Genomic DNA, 10,661 nt, shown 5'->3' on the forward strand with positions numbered 1-10,661 from the left:
ACTAGAAGCAGGTAGCTTATGAGTAATAATGGTTCTATTTTTCAGGCCCTCTGGATGCTTCGAGAACGTATTACGGAGGCGCTGCTTCATGATGGATATACATATAAATATGACATCTCTGTGCCTGTGGAACATATTTACCAGGCTGTGCAGGACATGCGGGTGCAACTTCGTGATCAGGCAAAGTCTGTGGTTGGCTATGGTCATCTGGGTATGTTACTGAATATTGATTTTCTACTCCTGTTAGTGTCTGCTAAATAGATCATTCAGTTGTTCAATAATGTTGTAATAGTGGAATCAGTTAGCAAGAATGATCATTACATGTATGTACCGAGATGATTCCAACTTCTCACCCCCTTCCTGTGGCAGAAATGACTCTGAGATGAGCTTTGTAAGTCAATTTTTTTTTACCTAAGGCTGAAAGTATATATAATGAGTGAAAAATAAAAACATTCATAAGACCAGTGGATATCATAATATACCATTCAGGTGACGTAATTTAATCTCTTTCATCTACAGATACATTTTAATCAGTAGTAGGAAATCATTTTAAGGGTGAGCTGAGATATACCAAATTGTAGATGGTTGGCTGATGTTATTCTTTCTGCTTTGGCTAAGATGAAGTGGAATTATCTGCCCTGGCAACAGTGAAAGGAGATAGGCAGAATCCACCAATTCTCACAATTCACACAGAGGGTGTTGAGAGTCTGAAAGTAAACCTAGTGTGAAGTGTTAAGGCCACCAGTCAACACTGGAACAGGAATCTCAGGTTCAGGAGCTCAGTTGGTGCAGTTATTCACTTCTAGATGTTGGGGCCAAGATTGTCAAAAAGAGAGCAAAAGTGAGGTAAAAGACAGAGTGTACCTGCAATGTGGGTACACTTAATAAACAGAAGTTCAGGTAGCCACAGGTTTTTTCTTTTGTCAAGAACCTTAGTACTTTGTGTCTTACTTTTGTTAATCCCTCCTACACATGCTTATTTTTTAATAGATTCACCATTTTCAATATGTTTTGCCTCCTTGGCATTATTCTGGATGTGCAGGAATAGCACAAGGATGCTGTCACACCGTGTTAGAGAGAGAACGTGTGGCTTTGTTCATTACAGAATGTAGTAGAAGTTATAAATCTCACCAATTAAAAAAGAACAAAAAGACAAATAAATTCCCAAAGGAAGATCAGTATAACTGGTATACTAATTGGTCAAATCAATCCCTGCCTCTGATGCTATGTGTTTAGTAATCCTTTATCATTTTGTGTGCTACACTGCCAGGTCTACAGTTCTTTCCACCACTTCATAAACAATAAAAAAACCCTCCTGTCTTGGTCAGTCCTTACTGCTCCTCCATAACTATCCTTTATTTTTAATGTATTTATGTGGATATACACTACCCCTGAATTGGGCCATTGCAGCCTCCACAGAGGGTCTCACACCTTGTGGTAGTGTTGCATTTGCTGGCTCCATATAAGTTGACAATGTGTTCTCAACAATGAACACTCCCATCTGTTCTTCTACACCTGGCTAAATGATGACTGCAGGGTCAGTTGATAGTTATAATCAGATTTTGCCACTCAACCCATCTAACTGCTCCTTATTCTAAAATCCTGCTGTGAGCACTGTTGTTGTTCTCCATCAGGTTTACTCATAAGCAGTCTTTAGACTACTGCATCTGTACAAATTGGGGGAGCATATAACAATAAATGATAAAATATAAAAGAAAGATTAATTATTATGCATAAAAAAAGATTTGCCCTTATTGCATAAATTGGAAAGGAGTTTGCTACAGTAGCAGATACTGTATAGCAATACTTGACAAGATAAACTCAGCAGCTGGTGATCATTGGTTACCTGAAATTAGGAGACAGAAAATGGCTATAGAGGTAAATAATATATTTGTTATGGAATAAATGTATTTATTAGATAACAAAATTAGTTATATTCTACATAATTATTGTTTGATATTTTGGTATGATTTATTAATATTTTGCCATATTTACTTATTTCTTTTCTAGGTGATGGAAACTTACACCTCAATATTACGTCGCCCTTTTATGACTCCGCTCTGCATTCACTCATTGAGCCTTTTATCTATGAGTGGACAGCTAAACATCATGGAAGCATCAGTGCTGAGCATGGACTTGGCCTCAAGAAAAGAAACTACATTCACTATAGTAAGCCAGCTGAAGCAGTCTACATCATGAGTCACTTGAAAAACATGCTTGACCCCAAAAAAATACTCAACCCTTATAAAACTCTTCCAGACTACATTAGCTGAGCCGACTGCTTTCACTGTTCCTGCATTGCCATATTTGACAGCACTCATTCTTGTGTGATAAAAGATTCCATGAGAGTAGCAGTAACAGTTTTAGAAATCTTTCACAAATTAACTTATAAGGCGAGTTGTGTGTTTTGTTGGGCTGTATGTGTATCTATGTGCATTTCTTTTTAATTGCTTTCTCTTACAGTGGTCTGTCAGGCACAAGATACAAGTCATTAAACCTGCAACCAAAAAGCAGAGTCTGTTTTTCAGCAGGGTGAAATATTTGTTGAATATCTGATTTTCTTTCTATTCAGATCATGTTTGTGAAAGCAAGAAGGCAAGTAAAGTAAAAGTACAAATTATTCCATAATGGCAGTTACATCTGAAGAAAACTACTATCTTGAAAACTCACCTTTTTATAATAAGATTTTCTAAATGTTTACAAATCTATAATTCACTAAGCCGCAGACAAGTAGCCACCCGTGGAAAGCACGCAAGACAGCCACGCCCACCAACTCTAAGACCATTGGATACGACGACAACTCGCAGAGCCACGCCCACCAACTCGGACGCGACGCCTCGGAAAACACGCCGTCATTTATGTTTGTTTGAGCTACAGTCCACATGCACCTCTGAGCCACGTTGACTTTTCGGTTACGACGCACGACCGCGTGCACCATCGCAAACTGTTTTACACGCTACATACAGCAATTCGCATCTGCGACAAACATGCGTCTTCTTAGATGGTCCTGCAGGAGCACGGAAAACGTTTCCCTGCCCACCAACACTCCTTATTCCCCGGCCCGCGTCCACCCCATCCGCGACAAACATGCGTCTTCTTAGATGGTCCTGCAGGAAAACGGAAAACGTTTCTCCACCCACCAACACTCCTTATTCCCCGGCCCGCGTCCACCCTCGCTCTCTAGGCATTCACACTGCCTGCTTATGTACCCGGACGCTACAACTCACCGACCACCCCGTAAGTCGCTTTCGTATGTGCTAGGAGTCCACATGCACTTCTGAGCCACGTTGACTTTTCATTATTCTTTTCGGTTACGACACCCGACCGCGTCCACCATCGAAAACCGTGGGAAAGAAACAACAAAGCCCCGCCCAGAAACTCTAACCCTCCTTCCACGTGATAGGGAACGCACCTCAGAGCACTGCCCGCCAATTCGAACAGCTCATCAAACACATACTCGCTTTGGTCTGTGCTGCGGTCCAGATCCAGCTGTGAGCCACGTTGACTGTTCATTTGCCCTCCATGGCTACCGCTTCAAATGCTTTTCATGGAAACAACACTTCTTTCAATGTTATACAGATTCCTCCATCAGGTAACTGCACGCAAGCTACACTGAATGGATCAACGTGTGTCTACCCGGCGCAGAAAGGCGTGGGTGAGCCGTTGAACCCCATTCGTGCTGGAAACCGGGGCTTGCATTTGTTCCCCATGAATGAGGAATTTCCAGTAAGTGCGGGTCATACGCTCGCACTGATTATGTCCCTGCCCTTTGTTCAAAACCCCCCCCCCCCCCACCACCATGGTCAGGTGACACAAAACACGGCATCAATCCAGTTGTGACCCACGTTGACTGTTCATTTGCCTTCCATTACCACCGCTTCAAATGTATTTCATGGAAACAACACTTCTTTCAATGTTAAACAGATTCCTGCATCAGGTAACTGCTCGCGTGCTACACTGAATGGATCAAGGTGCGTCTACCTGGCGCAGAGAGGCGTGGGTGAGCCGTTGAACCCCATTCGTGCTGGAAACCGGGGCTTGCAATTGTTCCCCACGAACGAAGAATTCCCAGTAAGTGCAGGTCATACCCTCGCACTGATTACGTCCCCGAGATGAATGCGCGCCCCCACGCTGAGTGAAAAGCCAATGTATATTGAGCCTAGAAAACATGATCAGCAAGTCTTTGATAGGCTGCAACAAAATGATGAAAGTACGGGCGCATTTTTTTCACACAAGCTGTGTGTGTGTGTCGGTGGGTGTTAGTTAGTTAATTAGTTACTCGGAAGGATTTCAAGATTTAATATGCACAAGCGGTAACACTGCAAAAGCAGCCCAAACCAGAAAAGACGGCTGGCAAAAAGTGGCAGACAAATTAAACGCGTGTGCATTGTACTTACTGAAAGCAGCGTTATCCATCCATCCTCTTCCGCTTATCCGAGGAGGGACTATCTATCTATCTATCTATCTATCTATGTCTCCCGGCTGGCCTGGGAACGCCTTGGGATTCTCCCGGAAGCAGCGTTATGGATTTTGCAAATGTTCATTTTTTTCCCTCTGCTTAAAAAACATTAAAAAAGCGGCGTGATTATGCGGCGTATACTATGCCGTGGGTTGGTATGCAGCGTGTAAAACAGTTTGTTTGTCGCGGATAATTTGCCTTTTATTTTTACTCAAAGACAATTTCCTGTTAGATTGGCCTTTGCGATGACAATTAATATGGCACAGGGCCAAACTTTCAAAAAGATATGCATGTATCTGCCAAAACCAGTTTTCAGTCACGGACAGTTGTATGTTGCTCTCTCCAGAGTTCCATCTTTTCATCCACTTACTGTTGTATCCTCAAAACCAACACTTTTGGACAAATGTGTCTTTCCGGAACTGTTCAGCCATCAATAAATGATTATGCGGTGTATGCCTGCAGGAACACGTACGAGCGAGCGAGCGAGCAAGCGACACACACACACACACACAGGTGCACGAGAGAGAGCGAGCGCTGGACGCATAAGAATAATAATACTTTATTACATTGATATACCGGTGTTTTCAGTATTCAAAGCACTATCCACACAGGGAGGAACCAGGAAGCGAACCCAAAATCTTCCACAGTCTCCTTACTGCAAAGCAGCAACACTACCGCTGCACTACAAAGCAGTTAAAGAATGCACTGGGCTCGATTTGCATTGCAATGTTACTTTTCTTGGTGCCTTATTACATTACGGATGGTTCACATGTTCATTTTTTTCCCTGTGCTTAAAAGACATTAAAAAAGTGTTTCGCAACGGTGACTCCGGAACAACTCAGTACACAAGCTATATTAAGCGTCAACAACGAAGACTCGCTACACCTTAATGAACAAGTGCTGAAACTTATCCCTACCGACGAAGTAACTTTCACCAGCGTGGCCTCTATCGTCACAGACGATCTCGCTTTCAGTCACGGACAATTGTATGTTGCTCTCTCCAGAGGTCCATCTTTTCATTCACTCACAGTGCTATCCACAAACCCACCCCCATTTGGACAACTGTGTCGTTCAGGAAGTGTTCACCCATCAATACATAATTATGCGGCGTATGCTACGCCGCGCGTTGGCTAGTATTATATATTTCAATTACTGGAGATTAAACTCTGTAGCACTCAGTTATTTTCAAGGATACAAAAAAACATAAAATGAAGCAATGGAGCAATTTATAATTTTGTAATTTGTTTATTCTCACGACTTTTGGTTTGACCATACCATTCCATTAACTTCTTATATTAATGTACGAGAAACACTGCTAATAACAATAATAAATAATAAAAGTCTTTAGAGTTTCGTGCTGCATAGTAAATCTCATCACAATTCAAATTTCCTGAGGAAGCCAAAAATATTTCCAGGGATCCATTTAAAACATCCTGTGCTGCGCAAAGCCTCAAGAGGTGTTAACGTTTACCCAAGTGACAGGAACAATTCAAGACCACTAGCAAATGGGACTGTCCTAATGAATAAGGATGCCTGTCAGTGCTAGAGACAATCACTTCAGAGTCGGCAGACAACACCATTAAACATCAGTATGACAGACCCAAGTACCCTTTCACTGTGTGAATCATTCAGACATCTGACAACAGTATGGCAGAGTTTTTGTTAGCCAAACCACATTAATGTTTGAGATTTTTTTGGCCAAAACAGATACAAACAATTAAGAAAGGTACCTGCTTCCTTTTAAAATAACACATGGATGAATGTAAAAAGCTATACTTTCTGAAACAACAAAGGCTGTTATGTTACAAATAAAAAGTAAATTAAAAGAGATGTAAATGTCATGTGTCTAATGTAATCTGGCTTAAAGTAATGTGTTTTATTAAAACAATATCACTTTCCCCATCTGAAAAATAGATACATTAAATCCATTCATTTACTGCTTGTTTCAATCTTAGGGTTGCAAGACACCCGAACTTGGCCTGGTAGCACTGAGCACAAGGCAAACAAAAAAAAAAGATGATTTGTAACACCATTTTCTGTGGATTCCTGTGTCCATGTTTATCAAGCGTCTCGCCGAGAAGGAAAACGGTTCTAACTGACTCAAAAATCTCAGAGTAGAAGTAAATGAATTTTATTAATTTTCTTAACTTAAAAAATTACTCCTAACTTCATCAGGATTTAGGAGAGCTTGTGAGCTGTACTAATGTGCTAGGAGCTGCTAAAAGATGGCGTTCAGGCAGAGATCAGCATTCACATTGCGGGAAAGGCGGAATGGTTTGGAAACACTGGACAACAAGGAAATCGTAAAGATTGATTGATTTGACAGAGATGGAATAATATTTATAGCAAATCTCGTTAGTGCTCCATCTACAAGAAAAAGACGTGCTGTTGGGATTTTTGGTCACAAGGGAAATGCAGTTTTGCAATAGTGATGGTTGGGGTATGTCACAACCCACCATTTCTTTAATTTTGCAGCAAACTTTGAATGCCCTTACAATGCATGAAATAATATGCAGATTCATACATTTTTCCACCACCCCATGTGAGGTAGTGTTATAGCAAGCTGCATTCCTGCAAATTGCTGGTTTTCCTGGAGCCGTTGTTGTGATTGATGGCACACACATAAAGATTATTGCCGCCGTAAGTGTGCATGAGCACACATATTTGAATTGCAAGTGATATCACAGTATCAACATACAGGTGGTTATGGATGCAAATTACAATATTATTGACGTGGTTTCAAACTGACACGATTTTCTACATTATTATGTTTTTCTTCTTCTACTGCTGCTGCTTTAAATATTATTATCATCAACTCTGTGGTGATGCCTTAGCGTATCAGAAAACTACAAAATGTCTTAATGAATGCCAGAGTACAGCTCAGGGTGCTGTAAAATTGTAACTTCATGCATTCTGAAACATGAACCCCTACTCCTCATTGGGAGTGAGTATAGGCCACTTTATACAGAGTAGCTATTTCTCATGTTTTAATCTGGGGATTGGAGAAATTCTTAGCCTAGTCAGACTTTTAGTGCAATTCTGAGACACTCGATAAATACGGCCACCGATCCTGACTTACAGTTGTCACTAGGATTTTTAACATTAGAACTCTGGTCTAAAAAATAAATTGCAATCCAAAATTTCTACAGGAATATCGAATACGTTCTTTAAAAGAACTGAATAAGTATAGATCAGCTTTAAATCAAAGTGAACAATTTAGTTGTACATGCTGTCATTATGGCTTACAAAACACTGAGGTGTATGTGTGTGTAAATAAGAAATGCACTGATAAGCAGGATGAGCCTGATGGCCTGTCATAGCTCTGTATGCAGTTATTAACAAGGGAAAATATTCCGGTGATATCTGAAAAACATTTTATTTTTCATAAAATACATTTTTTTTTATAAATTAACTGAAACAGTGCTTCTTGATTAATTCATTAAAGATGAGAGAGATCATGAACCTAATGTTCTCTGGTGTCTTCCTGTCCTTTCAGTTCAAATTTGCTTTGCTATACTGACATGGCTCAATCAAGGCTTGTTAAAGGGCTTGGCCTTGGTCACCTTGAGGATGGGCAATTTGGTTGGTCTTTTTATTTTGGTCTAATCCACAGTGTACAAACTGTTTAGCTTTGAGTGGAAAATTCCAGCACAGAAACATTTGCCACTCACATTTGATGTTAAGACTTTTTTGTTGAGACTGCCACCTTGTTTTGTTGGAGATGAAGTCTGCATCATCTGTGATTTTAACATCTTTGAACAACCATCTGTTGCTCAACTGCTAAACACAGCAGCGTAAACCTGACAGTGTTTTAAGCAATGAGAAATTTCTAAATTGGAGTAGGCATGTAGTGTTCAGAGGGAATGTATGCTGGATTATGGGAGGTCTTCTGTTGGTGAGAAGAGGGACCTTTCACTTACAGACTGATTCATAAACTTGGGAGTTCAGGGTGATATTTGTAGGTGGGTGCAGAATTAGCTCAGACACAGGAAGCAGAGGATGATGGTGCGAGGAACCTTATCAGAATTGGGGACACTGCTATTTTTAATATATATAAATGATTTAGATAGGAATACAAGTAACAAGATGGTTAAATTTGCAGATAGGTGGATTGGCAAATAATCTGGAATTTATTAAATCATTACAGAAGGACTTGGACAGCATACAGGCTTTGCTAGATTTGTAACAGATTAAATTTAATGTCAGTAAATGTAAAGTATTACACATAGGAAGTAAAAATGTTAGGTTTGAATACACAATGGGGGACTGAAAATCAAAAGTAAACCTTATGAGAAGGATTTAGGAGTCATAGTGGACTCTACACTATCAACTTCCAGACAGTGTTCAGAAGCCATTAAGAAGGATAACAGAATATTAGGTTATATAGCATGATGTGTAGATTACAAGTCCATGGAGGTTATGATCAAGCTTTGTAACGCACTGGTGAGGCCTCATCTAGAGTACTCTGTGCAGTTTTGGCCTCCAGGCTACAAAAAGTCCAGAGAAGAGTGACTAGGCCGATTCCAGGGCTACAGGGGATGAACTATAAAGAAAGATTAAAAGAGCTGAACCTTTTCAGTTTAAGCAAAAGAAGATTAAGAGGTGACATGATCGAAGTGTTTAAAATTATGAAGGAAATTAGTACAGTGGATTGAGACTTATTTTAAAAGAAGAATACTGGGACACATTTGGAAACTTGGAAAGGGTAAATTGCACACAAACATTGGTAAGTTTTTCTTTACAAAGTGAACCAGTGACACTTGGAATAAGTTACCAAGTAGCATGGTAGACAGTAAGACTTTAGAAGAGTTAAGTGGATAGGACTGGTGAGCTTTGTTGGACTGAATGGCCTGTTCTCGACTAGATTGCACCACACTGCACTATTTTGGTGTCATTAGTTAGATACATAGAGGAAATGAGAAATGTGCAGACTCCACTGGATTCATATTTCAGCTGAACATTGTGGAGCTGTGAGGCAGTGACACTAACCACTGCAACACTGTGCTGCTCTGGATATAAAATTACTATTTAATAGTACATCTTAGAGCAGGGGTGGCCAACTCTAACCCTAGAGAGCTGCAGTGGCTGCAGGTTTTTGTTCCAACCCAGCTGCTTAATTAGAAGCCAATCCTCACCAATGACAGATCTTATTTCATTTCATGGCTTGTTAGTGTTTTAAGTCTACCATGTCAGTTCATTATTAAATCAGATTTTTTTTTTCCTTTCTAATGATACATGTATCATCTGCGTGTGTTGAGGCCTAAACCAGAGGAGTAATTTTCAGTTCTTCACTTTCTCTTCAGTTTCCTTCTGAGTACTTAATTAAACCAAATAGTGAATGATGAATACACACGGGTGGAAATGGAGACAAGCTCAATGTTGAACTGCTGGTTCCTTTGTCATATTGCTAATAAAGACCAGTTCATACAATGAATGCAGCTGTTTAAGACTAAAATGAACAATTAAAGGTTCCAAATCTTAACAACCAAGACAACTAAAATTAGGAGAAAAATATCACTTGAGCAATAAGTGCTTCATCAGCAATAAATTACTTTTCATGAAGCAATTGGGTTGGAACAAAAACTTGAAGCCATTGCAGCCCTCAATGACTAACATTGCTCAGCCCTGATTTAAAGGGTCTGAGTCTTAAATAGCAAATTAAGTTAATTAGTAGCAAAAACTAGTCACTAGAAAATAGAATGAAAACTTACAGCCACTTTGGCTCTCCAGGTTTAGAGTTGGCCACCCCTATCTTGGTATAATGAGCGATTCCAAATCGAGACTGTGTCTGTGTAAGTGTGATCGCTGGGTAGGCTCTGTGATGGACTGGCAACCACTCTGGGGCCGTTTCCTGCCTTGCATCTAGTGATGCCAGATAGGCATATTTCACAGTAACTTAGTACTGCCACTGGGTCGGAATCCCAGTCTTAGTTTATGCTGTATTTTCACCATTTCTATACTTAAATTGTCCAGCTTTCAGCCCCACAGATGCACAGGTTATCTTTAATCACAACTCTAAAATGGTCCCGAATGGATAAGTGTAGGTGCATACGCTGCAACAGATAGGACCCCAAAAATTGGGTTCAGTTAGCTCAGTGTTTGGAAGAAATGATCTACCAATATAAAATATTAAGTTATCTCTGAAAAAAGGGCATTACTGTTACCTATTAAGTTATATTGTTGTACAAATTCATCATGGTCA

General features: G+C 40.1%; 2 protein-coding genes across 2 annotated transcripts in view; both read left to right on the forward strand.

Annotated features, from left to right (window-relative positions):
- The window catches only part of d2hgdh (D-2-hydroxyglutarate dehydrogenase), a 51,695-nt gene extending 45,406 nt beyond the window's left edge, over positions 1–6,289 (forward strand). Inside the window, exons 9-11 of the mRNA XM_028825723.2 lie at positions 46–211; positions 2,011–6,114; positions 6,148–6,289. Coding sequence (XP_028681556.1) covers positions 46–211; positions 2,011–2,273 — 429 coding nt within the window. The 3' untranslated portion in view covers positions 2,274–6,114; positions 6,148–6,289. The remainder of the gene's footprint in view (positions 1–45; positions 212–2,010; positions 6,115–6,147) is intronic.
- Positions 1–10,661, forward strand: part of LOC114669500 (F-box only protein 44-like) — a 560,525-nt gene that overhangs the window by 464,687 nt on the left and 85,177 nt on the right. The window lies entirely within an intron of this gene.

This window comes from Erpetoichthys calabaricus, chromosome 2 (genome assembly GCF_900747795.2).
Source record: "Erpetoichthys calabaricus chromosome 2, fErpCal1.3, whole genome shotgun sequence".
In the NCBI taxonomy this organism is placed as follows: Eukaryota; Metazoa; Chordata; class Cladistia; order Polypteriformes; family Polypteridae; genus Erpetoichthys; species Erpetoichthys calabaricus.